The sequence below is a fragment of the Natator depressus genome, chromosome 3 (assembly GCF_965152275.1).
Source record: "Natator depressus isolate rNatDep1 chromosome 3, rNatDep2.hap1, whole genome shotgun sequence".
NCBI classification, from domain to species: Eukaryota; Metazoa; Chordata; order Testudines; family Cheloniidae; genus Natator; species Natator depressus.
In genome coordinates this window covers 52384011-52406939 of record NC_134236.1, presented here as the reverse complement: position 1 = coordinate 52406939, position 22929 = coordinate 52384011, and the positions used below count along the sequence as shown (strand labels likewise).

Sequence of the window (22929 nt, the reverse complement as noted above, 5' to 3'; positions counted from 1 at the left end):
ACAGGCAACTTGGCTGTAGAAAAATTGAAAGAGTTGGACTTGAAGGGTTGAATTGTTACTTGGATCTCTGGGTTGATTAAATTGGGGTCCACTAAGGAAGCATGGATAGCTGACACTTGCGCTCCGGTGTTCCTCCATGCGGTGACCTTCTTTACACTCACAGTTTCCCTCCACTCTGAGGGTATCTGAGAGGCATCTGGGCCTGAGGACCTCTGGTGTGATTCCGTTGCAATGAAGTGTAATCTGCTGGGGTTCTTGAGGCAGTTGGCCTTTACATACCCCGGCTCGTTACATTTAAAACATCGTCCAGCTGACGGGTCACTGGGGTGAGGTGGGTTGCTGGAGAACAGTGTGGCAGGACGATAAGGTGTCTGGAGTGTTCCTTGGTGTGTAGTTGGGGCCTTGGGCTGTCCCGGTAGTAGGGTTTGGTCTGAGGTTGTCCCTTCTGGTATCCGCTCCAACTGCGATCAGTTTTTTTTCTTTTCTGCCACCTCCACCCATTTGGCTCCAATCTCCCCCACCTCGATTACAGTTTTGGGCTTCCCATCTAGGATGTATCTTTCTATTTCCTCAGGAACACCCTCTAAGAACTGCTTCATTTGCATTAGGAAGGGCAAATTTACTGGAGATTCAACACTTGCTCCTGATATCCAGGCATCCCAATGTTTCACAATGTGGTAGGCATGCTGGGTAAATGATACGTCTGGTTTCCACCTTAGGGCTCTGAACTGCCGACGGGAATGCTTGGGTGTTAGCCCCATTCTGACTTTCGCCTGGGTTTGAAACAGTTCATACTTGTTTATGTGTCCCTTAGGCATTTCAGCCGCCATCTCGGCTAAGGGTCCACTGAGCTGTGGCCTCAGCTCTACCATGTATTGGTCTGTAGAGATGCTGTACCCAAGGCAGGCCCTTTCGAAGTTTTCTAAGAAGGCCTCGGTATCATTGCCTGCCTTGTAGGTGGGAAACTTCCTGAGATGTGACATGGTACCTGGAGAAGGATTGCTATTCTGCTGAGCCTTTGCCTTCTCCATCTCCAGTGCATGCTTCCACTCTTTTTCCTTTACCTCCCTTTCTTTTTCCTTTTTCTCCATTTCTCTCCTGTGGGCAGCCTCTTTTTCCTCCTCAGCATGCTTCCATTCTTTTTCCTTTACCTCCGTTTCTCTCCTGTGGGCAGCCTCTTTGGCTTTTTCTGCCTTGGGTTCTGTCATCTTAGCCTCTCTGTTTTAAACTAACTTTACATCCGAGAGTTAAAAAAAAAACAAAAAACAGGCTTGTAAAATTTTTGTGCTGTAATGTGATACCTATGTTCTCTGATAGCTATTCTCAGCCTACAGAAAAATCCTTTGTCTCCAGGCAAAATGATCCCACCACTCTGCCACTATGTCAAGGTTCCTTCCCCACTCTGCACTCTATGGTATAGATGTGGGGACCTGCATGAAAGACCCCCTAAGCTTATTCTTACCAGCTTAGGTTAAAACTTTCCCAAGGTACAAACTATTTTACCTTTTGTCCCTGGACTTTTTTGCTGCCACCACCAAGCGTCTAACAAATATAACAGGGAAAGAGCCCACTTGGAAACGTCTTTTTCCCCAAAATCCCCCCAAACCCTACACCCCCTTTCCTGGGGAAGGCTTGATAAAAATCCTCACCAATTTGCGTAGGTGAACACAGACCCAAACCCTTGGGTCTTAAGAGTAACGAAAAAGCAATCAGGTTCTTAAAAGAAGAATTTTAATTAAAGAAAAAGTAAAAGAATCACCTCTGTAAAATCAGGATGGTAAATACCTTACAGGGTAATCAGGTTCAAAACACAGAGAATCCCTCTTGGCAAAACCTTAAGTTACAAAAAGACACAAAAACAGGAATATACATTCCATTCAGCACAACCTATTTTACCAGCCATTTAACAAAAGGAAATCTAACGCATTTCTAGCTAGATTGCTTACTAACTTTTTACAGGAGTTCTGAAGAGCGTTCCTGATCTGTTCCAGGTAAAAGCATCACACAGACAGACAGACCCTTTGTTCCCCCCACCCTCCAGCTTTGAAAGTATCTTGTCTCCTCATTGGTCATTTTGGTCAGGTGCCAGCGAGGTTATCTTAGCTTCTTAACCCTTTACAGGTGAAAAGGTTTTACCTCTGGCCAGGAGGGATTTTATAGTTGTGTATACAGAAAGGTGGTTACCCTTCCCTTTATATTTATGACAGTTGTTGTAGAAGATAAAGAAATGAAAGCTGAGATATTTTTGATGTATATCAAAATCAAGCAAACGCAAGACAGTGTTAGCAGTAGCAGAGAGAAGGCTGCAGGCTTAATCAGAGCCAGTTAACCTGTTTCTAGTCAGGATTACTGGCACTTGGTGGTAATTACAGGGCTAATGACTCAGTTGGCTCAGTAGATGGGAGGATATATACATGGGAGGGGCAGGAGAAAAACTCTGGTTTGGAGGAGGAGTGGGATTAGGATTATTATGATTTTCATTTTCTGACCACAAATGAAGTGACTCTGGAAACTGGAGAAGAGTCTATTGGAGAGGGAGAATGGATATAAATTAGGTGCGTGGGGAAGGGAGAGAGTAGAAACAAATGATGATAATATCAGCAAATAAAGCAAATAGAGGAAAAACCAAAATGTTATAGTTGCAAGATCCCTAGCCAAAAAAAATAAAAGCAGGTAGTGATAACCCTGTGAAAGTAGGTGACTGGTGTGACAGGTTGGATCACAGAAACCCTTTTGGACTGCCACCTGATGTGCCTAGGCTACCTCTTAGCCTGTTTTCCCTGCCATCTTGGGACTTCAGTACCTTGCCTTGTTTGAGCCAGACACACTTGCCTGCTGCAAACACAGATCCAAATCTGAACCATGTCCCCCACAAGCTGCAGGCTTAACTGAAAACATATTAAGAAGTGCTCCTGACTCCAGCACTCAGATACCCAGTTCCCAATGGAGTCTAAACCCCAAATAAATCGGTTTTACCCTGTATAAAGCGTATAAATGCATTTTCCACTGAATGCATCCGATGAAGTGAGCTGTTGCTCACGAAAGCTTATGCTCAGATAAATTTGTTAGTCTCTAAGGTGCCACAAGTACTCCTTTTCTTTTTGCGAATACAGACTAACACGGCTGCTACTCTGAAACCAGGGTTTCAGATATTCACAACAAAGCCATATGTCCCTCCTCCCCTAAGGTATTGTACGTGCAGATGGTATGGACCTATAGGAACTGTTTGTAAAGGGAAAAGGAGATGCAGTAAATGTGGGGGAGAGCATTACTGTGAAAATTGTATAGAAGGGACAGATGTCAAATGTAAATTTGATTTTAAACATTAACTTTAATAAAATTTTTATATCAGTGATGGTAATCACCGTCTATCATCTAAAGCAATGGTTCTCAAAGCCAGTCCCGCCGCTTGTTCAGGAAAAGCCCCAGGCGGGCCAGACCAGTTTGTTTACCTGCTGTGTCTGCAGGTTTGGCTGATCATGGCTCCCACTGGCCGCGGTTCGCCGCTCCAGGCCAATGGAGGCTGCAGGAAGCGGCGTGGGCCAACGGACATGCTGGCCACCCTTCCCGCAGCCCCCATTGGCCTGGAGCAGTGAACCGCAGCCAGTGGGAGCCACAATCAGCCGAACCTGCAGATGCAGCAGGTAAACAAACCGGTCCGGCCCACCAGGGGCTTTCCCTGAACAAGCGGCGGACCGGCTTTGAGAACCACTGATCTAGAGGGCGTATTGTGGCAAGATAAGATAAAGAGATACAAAAGACAAAAATTGTTATAACATATCTTATGAGGAAGCTGTAAGGAGACTCAAAGCATAAGGTGGAGAAGGAAGAGACAATCAGCACAGGAAAAGGGGAACTGCAGAAAAAGCCTCATTCTATAAAGACGATGATAAATACTACAGAAAGAATAGATGATGCTATATTAGTAGGTTTATTTCATTTATGATAGAAGTGACAAATTGTACATCACAAAGAGGAAAAATCAGAAAAAATGAAACATAGCAAGGGAAGTGGAAATATACTTGTATATTAGCAGATTGTCAATGGACTATATTCATGCAGTTTTGAATGAGATTAATGGTGAAATATGATTAGTATGGTGATCACAATCTTTTATTGGAATGTGTGCAGTCTGATAGCACATGGTCAAGAACTAAAAGAAAATATCCTGGAAATGAAAACTAAACAAGACATCATATGTGTTCAGGAAACAAGCTTAGTTAAAAATCTTGCTTTTAAAATTCCAGGGTATATTGCCTTTAGGCAAAACTGAAAACTAGGAAGAGGAGAAAGCTTTTGTACTTTCATAAGCGAAAGATTAAACTACATAGCAGTAGAGAATAAAGAAGTAAGCCTATAAAATAATGCTTTTGAGATCCCAATGCAGAAAAGAAATATTTCTTTAAGGATTTATAATATCTGTAACCGATGTGGAAAATTAGAAATCTCAGAGCTACAAGAAACAGTGAAGAATGCTAAGACACTGTTGATGGTATACATAGCCTTAATCAGACCTGTTATTGACTTTGACTGCCACACTTTTGGGGCAGTATAACAATCAGAACTTAAAAATCAGATTTAATACAAGCCCAGGCACTACAAATTGTGTATGGTGCATTTATTACAACACATACATGCGTACCACTAGTACCTTTTAGTGAAATGCCGATTACACTACTAGACCTCACTTTCTGGGCCACAGTGAATGGGAACTGCAATGATGAAAGTACCAAACAAAGAGATGAGGATTGTTAAGAAATTTGATAGGTGACCTATACCACACAAGTTTAGAACTCAACATGCTGTTGGAGTTAAAGTGTGGATGCAGGAGTTGAAAGACAAGGAAAAGCTGAACAAAGTCAAAACTTTTCGTCGTGGCAAAATTAATTAGGGATGGAGAGTCACATGCCCAAACATGAATTTAGATTTATTTTATAAAATTAAGAGTAAAAAACATACAGTAGGTATAAAAAATGATGTATACCAGTATACTGATGAAAAGTGGAGGTTTTTCTGACGAATATATATATATAGAGAGAGAGAGAGATGAGTCCAAAAAACAAACAAAAACAAAAACAGAAAGAGTAGGGGCTGCATACTGTATATCAAAATTGGGAATTAGTACTTCTAAAAGAATAACCAGTTATGTATCTGTCATGATACCCAAGCTAGTAGCAATAATGACAGTATTAAATTGGATCTGGGATGTATGCCCAGCAGCGGAAGTCATTTTTTTTAATTCAATCTCAAGCCTCATGGCGATAAATAAGGGTGTCTCAGTAGGTAGAAGTGATTTAATCAGTGAAATTATATAACAGAGTTAGTACAGATGTGGATTCATGTAGCATTAACTTGGATCCCAGCATATTGGAGTAACAGGGAATGAAATGACCAACAAATCTGTTATGAAAAAAGAAAAGGAGGAAGGATTGACATACAAATACCCTTGAGTAAAAAGGAATTCAAACACTTAGTACAGAAAATTTTGAAAGAAAAATGGCAAGACATTTTGATTCATGAAAAAAGAGGAAGAAGATTTTTTGAATTGTACTCTAGAGTTGAGAATAATGACATACTTCAGGGCCTGGATAGGGCTAATGAAGTGCTTTTGTTTAGAATACTATCTGGCCATTATGGCATAAACAAAAATCTTTTTCAAATCAAGAGACACAAAGATGGACTATTAAGGTAGAAGAAACAATTCATCACTGTTTAGGGGTACATAAAGCTTTTCCCTTTCTTTATGAAAGCTCTTCTGAGAAATTCAAATTTCTTAACAAATATCAGGGAAATGGGATATTATTAAAAAAAGCATTGTTATATTACCTGATTGACATAGGACAGAGATCTTGCTCTTTAGATGGCAGGTGTACAGTGATCTTGCTCATTTTGTTGGTTTCTTGCCTTAAGTAAGCACCTAGACAGCCTGTACCTATTTGCTACCTATGTAGGTTAGCCAGGTTACATCACTAGAAGATTGGATGGGAAATTGGGCTTGTTACATGGTCAGGTCCCTGCTCCTACTTAAGGTACCATAGGGTTGGCCCTACCAGTGTTTGATTCTCCAGCAGAATCTCCTAGCAGGAAATCCACTCACACTTTGCAACCACAAAATGTGATCCATTAAATTACAGCACAAGATGAGTACTTCTGCTGTACAGTGACACTATTATGCACAGCAGCAAAGTATGACATTTAATCCAACTCAGATGCCAGTATTTCCACAGATAAATAGAGAAGCAGTTAGACTAATAAGGTCCCCGCCTGGGGGTAATATCCCATATTAGTACATGTCAAAAATTTGATAGTCTAAATGTAATCTTTTTATTTGGGGGTCAAGTGTTCAAAATAAAGGAATGGGGCTTCGAAGCAATAATATTTCAAGCCAAACAATGTTTTCAGATGACACGAATTTTCTACTAGTACCTAATCCTCCCTTTTCAAGGCTTGGCAGCACTGCAGCAATAATGAGTTTACTGATGCTAGAACTGAATCACTATATGGATACATTTCTGAACATCTGAATTTAAGTGCTCAATCCTGACCACAATAATTGTCACAGTGTACATAAATTGGAGGTATGTGGGCCAGATACTAGAAATTAATTTGACTGTAACAGTATTTGCTACTAATAAAATCACAGATTCAAGCTAAAAGAAAAGGAGTATGTGTGGCACCTTAGAGACTAACAAATTTATTTGAGCCTAAGCTTTCGTGAGCTACAGCTCACTTCATCGGATGCATCCAGTGAAGTGAGCTGTAGCTCACGAAAGCTTATGCTCAAATAAATTTGTTAGTTTCTAAGGTGCCACACGTACTCCTTTTTCTTTTTGTGGATACAGACTAACACGGCTGCTACTCTGAGACTCAAGCTAGTAAGCTCCATGATTTTACACGTTCCTAGTTTCTTATTTAAGGAAAACTGATTTCTACCACCAGACCAAAGTTATTTGTGTGTACAAAATACCAGAAATCTGTTTCTTATGCTGTCTTGCATTTATGTTAAATATATACAATGCTCCTATCAGTTTAGTACTAAGATTCTTTCTACAAGGAGAACAACAACTTCTAGTTTAGTGGTAGAACTGCTTTGCCAAGTGTAGCTTCTCCATTATAGTTTAAACTTTCATCATTACTGGAACGAAAACTAAAGAAGATAAACTTTTTTTACTTCCCAAGCAAGTTAGTTTTTTTGATTTCCCTTTTTTAATCCCTTCCATCCCCTCCCCCCGCCCACACACACACTTGGTGAAATAAAAACACCCTCTGATTACTACATATCCATAAACTCCATATTTTCTAAAGATATTGTCAACAACATATTTATTTTCCTGAGGCCTTTCCTCAGGATACATCATTAAGTGGTTCTTTATTGTAAGTATATTTATATAACTATATAAATACTGCCACATCCAAGTGATCTACAAGGAGTTATTAAATCAGTTTTCCAAATAATTAATTTTCCAAAACTGTGGTTAGGATAGTCCAGACCAACGTTAGTTTTTTCAATACAAAATAAAGTGGGCACAGTAATAAGGCTGTCTTCTTAGTCACTATAAACTAATATTTGATAGAGGAAAAGAACAGAAAATAATAGTATCCTGTTTCTGAAACTCTTTGTTCCATAAAACATGAGGAATTTACATAATACACATAATTTAATAACCTCGCTTAATCCTCCATTAAACTGGAAATAAAGTTCAGTGTGCTGAGCCCTTCAACTACTAATTTACTGGAGAGATTTTCTTATTTCTCACAAAGCATTCTTTTGACCCTAATATTTTTGCACAATACATATATATTGAGACAGAGCAAGGGGAGCAGGCACCATAAAATAAGCTTTAGGGAAGCAAGTTTTTCATTTATTTAATAATAGCATTTCTCTCCCCCAGTGGGTGTTGTGGGGATAAATACATTAAATTACAGCATTCAGATATTATAACAATGGGAGTCATATCAGTATCTAAGGTAGATGGAATTAAATAATTGGAGCAACATACAATGGTTGAGTTCATGTATCGTAAAGTATAAGGTGTTTATTTGAACCTATGGAGCATTCCTAGATTGTCGTTTCTGCATATGGCCTCCCTCTTCCAACAGGACCTATGACCTTCCTTCTCCTCCTTTCTCAGCTTGACTGGGCTCCTTCCCATCTCATATTTCCTTCCTTCATGTGAAGCCCAGAGACTCCTCTCTAGGGGCTAGATCATGAGTTTATGATCCACCCTGAATGCTGGGTATTGTATTGTTGTGCACCTTCTGTTGTGCATATGTTCCAGTTTGGGAGTTCCCCAGTGTAGGTACACCATGGGTGCAGGACAGGGATGCAAAACCAAGGATCTAACCACTTCCTGAACACTTCCACACACCTGCATGGGGAGTGGATATCACAACACTGTGGAGCCAGTTTCCACACCTCTGCTGCTACTAATGATATGGGTAGCTGGCACAGGGGGAGAAGGGCATGGCTTGCATGACTGTCTCATTAACTGGTCACAGTTTTTACCTCTATCTTCTGGGTGTGGCCAAGAGCCCTTTTGAAAAATCTTCTGAGAGCTTCCAGTAGGATTTCCTCCATCCCTTCCCTGTCCTATTTTTTTTTTTTAATAAAAGCGGTCTGAATCCCCAGTCCCAATATTGCAAGGGATAGTGGGGAGCAAAGATCCTGGTATAACAGCTTCTTCCCACTGGGTTCCATTGCTTATGTGGACCATTTAAAACAAAGACCACTCCATAGCTAGAAATCCCAAAATACCTTGTGCTATTTGTAAACCCTGAAGATGCTACATTCAGGGCTAACTCTAAATAAGAGTGGGTAGGGAGTGAGGGAATGGGAGGACAAAGTAATTTTGGTGGAACTTCTTGTTTTCCTCTACAAGAGAAAGAGATCTGAAGAGTAAACATTTCAGGATCCCTAAATGTGATTGTGGGAGTGCTCTCATATTTTTCAGGATCAGTTTGTCCATCTCTATGTATGGCTTTTATGGAAAACTCCTAATGAAATTAATTGAAAATGTCATCCTTACTATAGGTTTATTAAACTATCCTGTAAAAATTCATAGACCGTTATAGCCCTGTTACGCAATTCTATAGGATGGTTCAAAAAACCTATAGACAGGATATCACTCTGTCAAATATTTAGCTATTTGTTAAGTAATTTCTATAGAATCCTGTTGGTTTCATCCTTATTCAACTGTGTAGAACTTTTTCCTTAAGGGTGAACAGTAGAAATTAAAATACTGAGGATTTTTTAAAAAAAAATCGTAAGGTCTGTGAACAAACAGAACCAAACACCATGTTTGTTTGCACACATTAAACTAGGTCCCCGTGCAGCAGAGCATTTAAGCATATGCTTAAATACATTCCTAATCAGCAAAAAGCTTAAGAACATGCTTAAGGTACATTAAAGTCAATGTTACTTAGGAGCGTGTGTCAAAAGTTAAGCATGTGCTAACGTACTTTAATGAAGAGGGATGAACTGCTGAACTGGGGTCCTAGCGAGCAGGATATCCTGCATATTTTTAGATTTTGCAATGAAAGAGAAAATTGAAATTTAAATGGACTAGATGCTAGGCAGAATTAATACATTATGCTGTGTATATTTTCCCAATCTTTGCTGCAGTTTCTTCTCTATTTGTTCTGTAAATAAATGGAGAAGTACATTCTCCAAGGCTGCCAATCAGGTACCTTTCATGAGTACTAAATTCACCTACTGCATTTTCTATTAAATGAAAGCAAAATGCTTGTTACTATTTTGCAAGGACCTGAACTGGCAAACCCTGAAAACATATAACTCCCATTCGTTCCAATAAAAGCTCTTGAAAGGTCAAGCCCTAAGTTTGAAAACCAAGGTTTAGGGTTTTTTAATGTTAAATGTTGTTTTGCATCTGTGACGCACAGCTAGAAACGGTTAAAAATCCTGCAAAATAAATAACCCTCAAAAGACATGTGGAGAGATAATGTTTATGTTTTTGTGTATTTGCATATGTATGAGTAGGGTTCACAATCTAATCAACAGTCCCTGTCTATGCTGTATTCTGTTAGTTCAGAGATCAAAAGAAGATCCTAGCATTTAAATGAATTGTAAACATGGGATAGCTTGGTATTCCTCTCTCTTTGAAAAGTACTGTGAATGGTGGAGGAACAAGCAAATGGCCTTATGTTAGTTCATATAGACAAGTACCGGTGATGGATCTCCTTCAAAGTCATGCTAATTACCTTTTGAACTCCCAACTTGTCAAAAGACATGAAATTGTATAAAAGATCCTTGGGTCCTGATTCTGTCATCTCAGCTCTGTTTAGACTTCACCAGGGGAAGTTTGAGTTGCAAGACTGAGGTCCCAGTTATGCTGGTATGCCTTGAATATGATATTTGGACATCGGACTATAACCTATGAACTATTTCTGAAAGAACTCTTTGCAACTACAGAGCTCACCATCTCTGCTTTGAATCTGCGCCTCAATGAATTGAACTCATGTCTGTATGTATATTGATCTTTTAACCAGACTCTTTCTCTTTTAATAAATTTTAGTTTAGTTAATAAGAATTGGCTGTCGCATGTATTTGAGTAAGATCTGAAACATTCATTAACCTGGGCAGTAATGTGTCTGATCCTTTGGGATTGGTAGAGCCTTTTCTTTTATATGATGAAATTTACAGACATTTTAATCATATTTGACGTGGGTACCTGGATGGAGGCCTGAAGCTGGATCTCTTTAGGGGAACAGTGTTGTTTGGACTTCTGAATAACCAGTAAGGTCAAAAGAAGCTGTTTTATGCTGGCTTGGTGAATCTAAGTATTGGAATATCCACCAGCTTTACAGGGATTGTCTGCTCCATTCTTTGCAGTTCACCCTAATTGAGTGACCACAGCTGGCTCCCCACTAGGGAGCATCTAACTGTTTTTTCACAGCATCTCACTGTTTTTTTCTATATTTTGCATCAGTATAATTTTTTTAAGTATCTGAATTAGAATTATAACCAGTCATTAAATCAAAGCTCAATAAGTGGCATATGTTTTTTATTTCCCATGAGTAATGATTGTTTTTTTTTCATATTAGTTGAGGGAGAATAAGCTAGTGTTTTTTTTCTAAAATTTTAATTGAGCAAGATGGATTTAATTATACTTAATTGATCATAATAGTAGTTATTAACAACTTAATAATACCAATTAGTTTGATACTAACTGTTGTTTTATAGCCTCTTTAAGATAATAGCTTAATTAGATTATTATGCCAGATTTTCAACACAAATCACGTAATAAATCTTTTCAAATCTGTGGCATCAAAGGAGAAGTTTAGAATTGAAAATGTAGGATCACCACAAGAACAAATCCTCAGTGTATAATTCTGATCCTGTTCAGAATCTTCAACTATAGGAACTGAATCTTTTTGAATAATTTTCCATCATTGTTACAAAACATAACTTTGAGTCTCTGAAAGGATTCTTTCTTTCATTCCCTCATTTGGGAATGACTGAACATTCTATATTTTTGTTCCTATGAAAGTCTGTCACAAGAAAGAGAGCATAAAATAAAGTCACACATTAATAAAATGGGATTGCTCATGCATGCCTAACCTCAGGCTTTGTTCAAAAATGTCACCTTTTGGAGGAGATGTCCGGATATTTGATCGTAACACAGACAGTGGACTCAAGGTGCCACAGCTGGTGTGGCCACAGAAGTGATAGAGATAGAGGGGATAGAGAATACAGAAAAGAGTTAGGTTTGAGCTGTAGTGTTGTTCCAGATTGCAACATTCACAAAGTTTTAATAGCTTCAGGTCAATCTTTCTTCTTCAAGTATCAGAGTAGCAGCCGTGTTAGTCTGTATTCGCAAAAAGAAAAGGAGTACTTGTGGCACCTTAGAGACTAACCAATTTATTTGAGCATAAGCTTTCGTGAGCTACATGCATCCGATGAAGTGAGCTGTAGCTCACGAAAGCTTATGCTCAAATAAATTGGTTAGTCTCTAAGGTGCCACAAGTACTCCTTTGCTTCTTCAAGTAGTATCCCTGTGGGTGCTCCACTTCAGGTGCACCTATGCCCTGCACTTTTGATCAGAGATTTTCGGTAGTAGTGCCCATTTGTCCTATGCATACACCCCACACATCCTCATTCCCTGCACAGAGGCTAGATGGAGCTGCACGGTTGAACTGCCCTCAGTCCTTCTCAACTGCCTTTGGCCTGAGACGGAGTCTGCAAAGTGTGCCTGTTCTCTGTTGAGCATTAAGGCAGAGAGTTAGTTTATAGTTACTTACCTTTTTAGTCTTTCTTTCTTTCTTTCTCTCTTTCTTTCTTTCTTACCTGTTGGAATACAAGACGTTGTGCCTTTCTATGAATTCTATTAGAGTTCACTTAGCAGTAGTAACAGACGTTCACACACCCTTAGGTCAGAGGCCAGGTGCAGCGAGTTCTCTGTCATGAGGAGTTGAAGTTTTGAGCTCCCTGTTTGTTTGTTTTTCAGGCAGTCAGATACACCCATGGTTTTATTTTTCCTCTTTGCTCACCCAACTAAGGCAAGATTCCTGAAAGCTTTGTCAAATATCTCCCCACAAATCAGAGACCCTACTCCTAGGTGAATTTTGTCCTTAATTGCTTTATGAAACATCCAGTTGAGCCACTAGCTCCATGCTCATTATTAGATTTATCTATGACAACAGTTTAATGATTACACCCTGGTGTCTGTGGCAAGATCAGATGCAGCTGTGGGCAACCCAATTCTCTCTTCTGTATTGAACTCTGCTCCAAACCTCCCATGTTAGGGGAATACTGCTTGGAAGTCACCTGAAGTGGAGCAACAACAGGGACACTACTTAAAGAAGAAAGAGAGGTTATTTGCCTTGGGCAGTCACTGGAGTTCTTCAAGATGTGTGATGATGTGGGAGCTCCACTGCCTGCCCTCCTTCCTCTCTGCTTTGAAATCACCTTTATAGGGCTTTGTGGTGGACAAGGACCTGAGCACAGTTTACCCATGCAACCCCATATAGCCTAGGTGTGAGGCATGAGGATGTGTGGAGTCTATGCGTGGGCTGAATGGGCACCACTGTGAAAAATCTTTGATCACAGGAGCAGGGCACAGGCACACTCAAAATGGAGCACCCACAGGGGGACACATCTTGAAGAACTCCAGTTACTGTACAAGGTGAGTAATCTATCTTACTTCCACCTTTTACAGAAAAGGTGCCAGGTTTGAAGTTCAAAGCTGGATCTGAATTTTGCCAATGCTCAGGCATGTTTGAGTTCAGGGTTTCAACTGTGTTCAACTCTACTGCAAATAAGACTTTTTCTTAAATTTCAGAGGCCAAACATTGTCTGAATTCATTGAAATTTAGGATCTTTTCCTTGGTTTTATTTATTTATTTTTCAAATGCCATAAATATTCAGTGTAGTAGGACATGTCATTGGAAAACTAACTGCTTTTAGTTTACTGTTTGAGGTAGGTATGCAATTATTTCTCAAGGCACAAAATGGCTTTCTTGGGACAAACACAAGAATATTAACATATGTAGTCATTCCTGGGAATAAAAAAACAAAAGCAATCTCCTTCCTGTCCCCTTCTGTAATGTTTTGTGTGTGACAACTTATGGTTAACACTCTATGGCAGGGGTTCCCAAACTTGGTTCACGGCTTGTTCAGGGTAAGCCCCCGGTGGGCTGTGACACGCTTTGTTTACCTGAGCGTCCACAGGTACAACTGCTTGCAGCTCCCAGTGGCTGCGGTTCACCATTCCCAGCCAATGGGAGCTGCGGGAAGTGGTGGCCCAGCCTGCACTGCTTTCTACAGCTCCCATTAGCCGGGAATGGCAAACCACGGCCACTGGGAGCTGCGAGCAGCCGTACCTGCAGATGCTTAAGTAAACAGTGTGTCTTCGGCCCACCAAGGGCTTACCCTGAACAAGCCGCGAACCAAGTTTGGGAACCCGTGCTCTATGGGATAGTTGACAGTGCCTCACAAAAAAAGGAAAAAAAAAAACAAGCTAGGGAAGAAATCAGCCCCCATACCTGAATGGACAGGACTACTGCATGTAGCAGTAAGAAACAGTAAGTTTTTGACTCCTTAGTTCCTCAGCAACATTAGCTTGTGTGCTTTCTCTTAGACCCAATGGGGGGAAATCACCACCAGCAGCTATAATAAGTGTAAGATGATGAAGCTTCATAGCAAATACTTCATGACTAGGAGACAGAGGTAGATGTTCCTCACCTACATAAACTTACTGATAAACTGTGTGAGGTTTTGTCTTATTCTCTAAATTTTACTGCCTTGTTTCTTGATCCTGCAACTCTGTGTGGAGCCAGAATCAAGAGGATGAATAAAGGGTCGAGGTCCTATCAGAAACTCAAAGCTTTGTAGAAGCATACTGTTGGATCAAATTTGTTTCCATTATGTAAATATTTTCATGGGATTTTTTTAAAATGAAAAATATTGCCATGCAATGGTTGCAACAAGATGCTCCTGCATGAAAACAGACAGTGAAAGCCTAGGTCGACTTGCTGTGGTGTCTACACCATGCTGGGTCGACAGGAGACACTCTCCTCTCGTTCCCAGTGGAGCACCGGAGTCAACCCCAGAGCGCTCTGCCATCGATTTAGCAAGTCTTCGTTAGACCCACTAAATCGATCCCCAGTGCATCGATCACAGAAGCGTTGATCCTGCAGTAGTGTAGACATAGCCTGAGTAAAGTGAAATTGACTAGTCTTTTTCACAATTCAGTCTAAGAAATGCAAAAAGGGAACATTTCACATAGTGAAGGTAAAACAAAGTACCTACCCCACTCCCCACAATCAGCTTCAAGAATCTAAGATGCTGCTTGTAACATAGTTAAGGAAGTTGTTGTTTAAAATATATATATGGATTTTAACATGAGTGTCCCTTTATTACTGTAATTTACACTCTGATATATAATCGTACTTGGATATAGCAGTTGCAACTCTTATTGTTATTCTTGCTGTATAGAAGGAATCTTAACTTTCCAACTTAAAATTTTATGCTTACAGTAAATATTCAACAAGGAGATCGTTTATAATGATCAAATCGAAAGTGAAATTGTTGGAGACAAGTTAAGTTTCAGTCTTCTTTTTGGATCAGTGGTTTTCCTTTCATTCAGGAAGACCAGATACTTGAGAGAATCCTGATTCCCAGCCTTACTGACATTTGATAAATCTAGAAAAATGAAATATGTTTGCTTTATTGCTTTTTACCATATTGCCACAATCCAATGCACTTTATTTAATCATCACTAATAAATGCCAAGAAGTATGGGGACACCACATGCAGAGATATAGAATTCATGCAAATGTTATTGTAATGTTAAGGAACCCTTATCCCTGTGGTATATCAAATAGTTGTCTGACCTTTCCATCCTTCCACCCTGAATGGCTTTGGGCAATGGATTTAATTCTACATAGACATAACTCATCTTCAAGGTTATAATTAATAGGTCAGTATTTAATGATTACATTTATGCAAGCACAAATTATGAATCTGAACAATTACTGCTATTTTGGGCTGAGGCACAATTACCAGTAGTTTAACCACCAGAAGTACTTTTCTGTATGCATTTCTACATTTATAATTATGCAAAAATCCTCATCTTCTCCCTTGACCTTTAAAGCACCGTATGTGCTGATTGTAGAAAAAGTATTTTAAATGCTTGATGGAAAATTTATACAGTGCATGTACTGTCAGGCAATTGTATCATCCACAAATGCTAAACAATAATGTTTTAAGGTTGTTAGTCTAATCTGGTCAGTCCGTATAAGATTCAATCAAGCACAATCAAAAGGTACATGGCTGGAACACTAATAAGCATAAGGTGAAACAAGTGCACAGTGTTGAATTGCAAGAGCTTGGTCTCTTAATATAAAGTACTGGGCAAGTTTCAAAATATGATATTTGCATATGCAAAAACAATATCTCTACTTATATAAATACATTGGTGATTGGCACACAAGTGCATGTATAGACTATTATGAAGCATATCAGCTGTGCATGCTATTTATAATTTTAATATAAGTATACATATGTACATGTTATTAATTCTAGAGTTGCTGGTCAAAAATATGTGAAGGAATGAATATTCCTTAGTAACTTTCATAAACAAGTTATATGGGCAGCTTCCATTCCTTCAGCGCAGCTGTGGATGAATAAAAAACCCTAATAAATTAGGTTTCATATATTGCAGGAAAAATGCTTCCCATTATCAAAGAAAGGCAGGGGTGAAAGTAAGCTGGTATGGGCCAGTACGGCATACCAGTAAAAAGTTGCCATCGGTACCAGCCCGTACTCAGCTGATGTTAAAGCATGGCTGTGGCCAGTGCCCTGGACCCTTTAAATCGCCGCTGGAGCCCCAGGCGGCACTGGCCAGGGAGTGCGGATGGGATGACTGAGGGATACTGACCCCCAGCCCCGCCCCTTCCGCCCGAGGCCCCGCCCCTTCCCAGGGTCGGAACCGGCCCCCATACTGGTAAGTGCTTAATGTTACTTTCATCCCTGAAGAAAGGGAAAAGTTTTAGACATCTAAGTATCAGATTCTCTTAAAAAATTATCTCTACAGATCCCTGTTCTGGGACACACATCCAAAATGCCACATTGGGTTCAAACCTAATAGAAATACTTGAATGTTGACAAGAGAGACAAGGTGGGTGAGGTAATATATTTTATTGGACCAACTTCTGGTGGTGAGAGAGACAACTTTCAAGCTACACAGAGCAACACGGTCACTTGGAACTGTTAGCAAAACTATCATAGTGCATAAGCAAGAAACACTGCCAGCAGACTTTGTAGTATGCAAGTGATTAGTATGGTGTGTGTGTGTGTCCTTGTGCACATGTGTGTACAAAATCCCTATAGAATCTCTGCAAAAATCTTCTTTCACTTAATAGCTTTGACTACAATTTTCTCCTTCCTCTTTTCCTTAATTTTGGCTATTAGAATGCTTCTAATATTTGATTAGAAGAGTCTGAAGGCAAAACCTATGCAGTGAAATTGAAACAAAGAATTATAGCAGCATTTTTTCCTTTCAACCTCTAAAGAAATGCCATCCTGGGTCCTATTTGAATATTTTAATGGGGATAATTACATAATGTGTAATCTTGTTAACGCTAGGCTTGTCCAACACAATTAATACAGATATGATCTTCTACAAAGAATGTGCTGCTGTATTCATTTCCCCATTGATATACAGCAGCAGGAACAAGCCACACGATTCTTATAACTTATTGTTTCTAAATGCAAAATAATTATTGTATAATGAAAATAAAATTAAATTAAAAAGTGTATGCCTTCTGCACCTTTACAATGCTAAGGAAGACATTCTGAGATTCAATCTAATAAGTGTTCTACCAGTTTTTATCAGGGAACTATAGTTTGAACCCACATATTCAGGTAAGTGGCACAAATCCTGCTGGAATAATTAAACCATTTCATTCTTTAAAAATGAAAATATGAGAAGATTTAAAATGTCATACTTTGACTATGCAGTACAAGCTTTAATTGTATTTCACCAGAATAACAGAAAAAAGCTAAATTTTCATGGAAATGTCTTAAATAATAATTTCATGAGGATGGCATCCTTTCCACCATTTTAAAAAAATATTTCAGAGAATTTAACAAAGAATGATATCTCTCCTATCTAATTCTAGTCAACAAGTTGGCTTTATGGGCAGAACATACAAACTAGAAAGGATATCATTCTCTGTTAAATCTGAGACCTTATTGTTTTCATCCTGCTACATTCTAAAGGACGTTTACATAGTGTGGAAAAAGTATTTTGCTTGTGAAAGTGTTTAGAATGTAGTCCCTTCTGTTTAAATGCAGTAAGTGTGTTGGCATGATTAAAGATTTCATGAAAGGAGTACAAACAAATTATGCAGAAAATAAACATATACCACTATCTACAAATGTTGCTAATGTAGGTCTGCTTTTGCTCCCACTGAAATAATTGGGAAAGTAAGACACTTGTTGGAGAATTCATTTTGCGTGTCAGTGGTTGGGAGAAGGAAGAAAATAAAAAAAAGACTGGCTTTCATGAGCTATGTGTCACCAGTCAAGGCTCCTGCAGCTAGCTCTGTGTTACCTAAGATTAACTGAATTCATGTATTTATCCACAGTATCCTAGTTACATTAGATAGGTAGCCTCTGCTTTTGATTTTGTTCATTTGCGGCATACCTTCCTGTTACAGCTGCAATATGAAGATCCTTGAATCATATTAATCAGCCAGCTGGCCAAACTTTAGTGCTTTGGTCTGGCTCTTAAACAGAACTCTACGTTCCTGCTGTGCAGAGAAAAGGAAGGCAGAGTGTTTGCTGCTGGTTGGTTAAAGGAACATAAATTAATGTTCTATTATTAAAAGAAAGTGCAATACTTAGTTTTTCTTTTAAGTATTTACAGTTAACAATTTGTTCCTGACTCTGCCTCTTATCTAAATTGAAGTCAGCACCGAATGCTTCACTGATATACATCTTGCAACGATATTAAGCCTATATTTAGCAATTACAGGGCCTCATCTTGCAGCTTTAATACATGAGAAAGGTGTTCCTGTCAGTAAATATTACAGGACTGGGCACAAAGTCCTTCAAAGAAACCTATTTTTGTTGGCTTTTTGGTCTTGTATCCCCCCCCTCCCCCCCACCCCCCACACACATCCCAGGAAATTTATTGTTTAAAACACAGTAGTAGGTCAAGAGATAATCACTTTTTCCCCCCACACTAAATCTTACTTGTTACTGTTAAAAAAATTGATTTGTTATTCATTAATTTCAATTAGTTTCATCTGCCCCTTCCCTCCACCCTGACCAATTATACAATTGAGTTTTACAATAAAACTTCATTTTTTATGGAGCTCAGACTCTAAAGATATGCCAGTTTATAGCTTGTTGATCAAAAGTCTTCTATTATGTTTATTGGCTTTAATATAAGATGTGCTATTTCTTTGATTTAGTAATAGCCTAATTAATTTGTCAGACAGGCAGTAATGTGAAGTATGGTATGGTTGTAAAATCTTGCTATTTCTAAATTTATGCAGGCAAGACATGATACCATGTGGTGCTGAAATGTCTGTCCTGGGTATTTCTACGAAGATAAGCATGCCTACCGATCTCTGGTCCAGTTCAGTTTGGCTTGAGACAGGTCCTATATTTATAGGTGGTTTGCCTCATCGCTACGCAAAAAAACAGGTATTCTCTCTCTCTCTCTCTCTCTCTCTCTCTCTCTCTCTCTCTCTCTCTCATTTTTCTTTTCTTTTTTTAAGGGAGACTGTAATTTACTGTCTTGTGAGGAGTAATTCTAAACACATACACAGCATGGGTTAAACGCTATTTTTGCAGTGGAACTCCAGGAGACTGCATTGTTCCCTGGAACAGCTTGTTTGCTACTGACCCATTCCTATCGAAAAGGTGACCATATTTTTAAAATCTAAAACCAAACACTGTTGTGTAAGCACACTTTTAGGATAGTACATTATTCATAAAAGTACACTTGAAAAATGTTGGTGTCACTACTGCCAGGTTCTGACACAAGGGAAATGTGCACTTATTTCTTGCTATGGAGGATTTTTTCTGAGTGAATTTCTCAGGGAAATACTGGACAAGTTCATTAACTTTAACTATGAGCAAATGAACAGTTTTGGTAGCGTTTATACTAATTTTACTTTTTTGTTCAACGTAAACACCGTTCATCACACCCAGTGTTCATTCTACTGGAGTGTGTGTGGTAGAGCCAGGACTTGCACTCTCTATCTACCAGTAAAAATAGATTCTCAGGTTATAGGGGTTGTAAAGATATTCTTTTATAAAGTAAGATATTCAAATCTACTACCCAGAATTTAAATGGAACTGTTTGGAAAAAGTCATCAATGATGCTTTAATCTTTTAAACCAGGTGAATAATGCTCGGTACAAATCTTATACCATGTGGACACTTCTGTGTCTTTTTTATGAGACAAGATCTAACAAAATCCTTTGTTTACTGGGATTTTAATACAAATTAACTATTGCATCATTAGTATTTGAAAGGTAAGAACGAAATGTGTTATTCTAATTTAAAAATACAGGCAGGGCTCCATCCTAGTCAAGGACACAACACAAATTGGTTCACAGTACTTTAAATTGGGTGCTGGAATTAAGGTACTAAAAGATCCACTTTTCAGGAATTAAACTGTGTTACTCTTAATCTTGAAAGTGCATTACAACTTTTGTTTACCCTCCTAATAAAGGTATTAATCTAACCAATTACTCAGAGATAACAAGTATTACTTGTGAACGATTATCCAGAGCAAAAGTTGTGTCAATGTTAGTTCATGGCTCTTACTTGAAACGCAGCTGTAATTTGTCATCAATGTAGGGTGAATCAAACTCTCATTTATTTAATTGACTCTCTTCTTTCTTGGTTATGCCAAATGAGAGTAAAGATAATGTGAGGTGTGGAAGGGAGACAGTTGATGTGCAGAAGGGGAACTGATGAATTTAGCACAGCTGGCAGAGTTTGAATGATTTAACTGCTTAGCTCCTTGCTTTTTATAGGTAGTTTTGTTAGTCACATATCCCACCAATCTTAAACTAAAGTTAACAAATTGATTGAAAGATGAGCAGCAGAGAGAGAGAGAGAGAGAGAGAGAGAGAATTGTAGTAAATAGCCTTCGGTGATATGGAGAGGTGGACAGAAGGCTTGACAGCAGAAGTAGGTGTTAGAACCCTGTGGTTTAGTAAAACTGTAGTCCTACAATTTGGGATTATTTCTCACAAACTGGCAAATTATATACGGTCATGGCTCCCTCTTATGCTGCCCCTACTAAACTTATATTGGTTCTTATGCTAATGCAAGAACATATAGCTGAGGTGCCAGAGAAAAGGCAAAGCAGGAAGCTTATAAATAGCTGATTCTGAGGGCCTCATCCTGCTGTCCTTACTCAGACAAAACTCCCATTCATTTCACTGGATTTCTTTTTTTTTTTCCCCTGAGCTAGGATTATAGGACCTGGTCCTTGGTGTAGGTTTATCATGCCTTCAAAAGATAGATAATGTATGGTTTAAATACCTTTATTTCTATGTTAGATTTTTCAGCTGGTCATGAAGGCTGTTTTATGACCGTTACAAAAATCAGTTTGGGAATACAAACAAAACTGCACACAGAAAAATGATATTTTGAATCAGAGGTTGAAATTAATAGCATATTATTTCTGAAATCTGAGGATATGTTTTGGTGTAATTACTTCCATGCTATCTTAAGTATCTTTACTAGTTTACTATACTGTGTTCAATTGCAGAGAATTCAAAATCAGTACATTTGAAGGGGATTAAATGTCGTTGTCAAATACTCACACTAAGAGTTGATTGCATTAATCATGTTATTTGTGTGGCTATAATTGCTGCAGTGATTTATGTTTGTGGGTTTACTATTATTATAACACTGAAGATCTTAACTGTCATTACTTCAGATTCCTTCTCTGCATAAAAGCTCAGTGTTGTTAAACTTCATAAGCGCCAAATACATAAAGCTTTAATAAGAAAGGAATATTTAGGTGCCAGAGGAGCAACTTTCCAAACAAAATGAGGAGAAAATATAAAATGGGAAGTGTGTAGGGAAGTGTTGTTATCCCGTTTTACAGATGGGGAAACTGAGACAGAATATAAATGACTTTTCTAAGACTACAGAGAGTGTTGGTGTCACAGCTAAGATTAGAACTCAAGCATTTTTGGTTCTTAATCCTTTGGTCAGAACTAGATCAGACTGTAGTATAGGTGTCTGTATCTGCATATGGCATGCAATATATTGATGGATATGTTTTTAACAGTGAAGGAAATATACTGTAATATCACAACTATATGTTGCTGTAAAACTACCCATGAAATTTCAGAGAATTCTAATAAATTTCCCTATGGCCATTTAAAAATATACTTTGAGCATACTCCCTTATGCCAAATTGTTAAAATATATAGGGCCACCTTCTTCTTCCTTCTACACTGGTTTTACTCTGCTTTAACTCTATTGGATTCAGTGGAGGTAAGACCAAATAAAACTAGGGGAACGGAGTGCGAAATCAGGCCCTTAATTCAGAAATGGGTTACATTTGCCACACATTGTGTCTGTTTGTGGTGCTTCAGTGACACACAGCAGTTGAAATCCCACTTTGACTGACTGGTTAAGTTTAGCGTATGTCCTGGCCTCTTTTCCTTGCTGGAGTGGCACAAAGCAACTGGACAGTGCTGCTGAATCTATCACATTCTGTGCATACCATTTGCATTTTGTCATATGGCATTCCCCTTCACTGATGGACTTCCATGGTGGAGCTATGACAGTTTATGCCTTCTAAGGGTCTGCCCCATAATTCTTTATAACATTAATTTGTATTTACATAGTGCTTTTATCACCTTTGTGAGATCATTATGAGAATTATACAGAGGAAGAAAATGAGAGGCAGGGAGGTAAAGTGACTTTTCCAAGATAATGTGCTTTATTAGTGGCAGAGCTGGAATATAATCCAAAATTTCTAATGTTCTGACACCTGAGCTAGATCCTCTCAGTCTACTCTAGGAAACAATTTTACTGAAATGTTACAGTTATATATGTGTGTTCTCTTTATTTCTTTATTAAAATACCAACTTCTAAAGGTTTCTTTCTAAATAAATGTCTATAATTCCATGTAAATGGGATTAGGGTTTCTTTCACAAATGACATTGAGATTAATTTGATTATTAATAAACACAAGTGTATATAAATCAAGGTAACTACATCTTATATATTTCTTCTTCTGGCCTTTTAAGTGGTAAAACTTCAGCTGTTTATCTCATTATAACCATATGGGAGAAGAATAAATTTGTTATACTTTCAATTTCAAAATATCATCTCCTAATTCTCCATTGAGTTTGTGCTACACCAAGCAACAACAAAGGGCAGAGGAGGAAATGGAAAGAAATATGAAGGATTTGATCTTT

The 22929-nt window shown here is 38.6% G+C and overlaps 1 protein-coding gene across 1 annotated transcript in view; it reads left to right on the top strand.

Moving 5' to 3' along the window:
- The window catches only part of LOC141984480 (protein eyes shut homolog), a 461568-nt gene that overhangs the window by 202551 nt on the left and 236088 nt on the right, over nucleotides 1–22929 (top strand). Inside the window, exon 6 of the mRNA XM_074947560.1 lies at nucleotides 19024–19174. Coding sequence (XP_074803661.1) covers nucleotides 19024–19174 — 151 coding nt within the window. The remainder of the gene's footprint in view (nucleotides 1–19023; nucleotides 19175–22929) is intronic.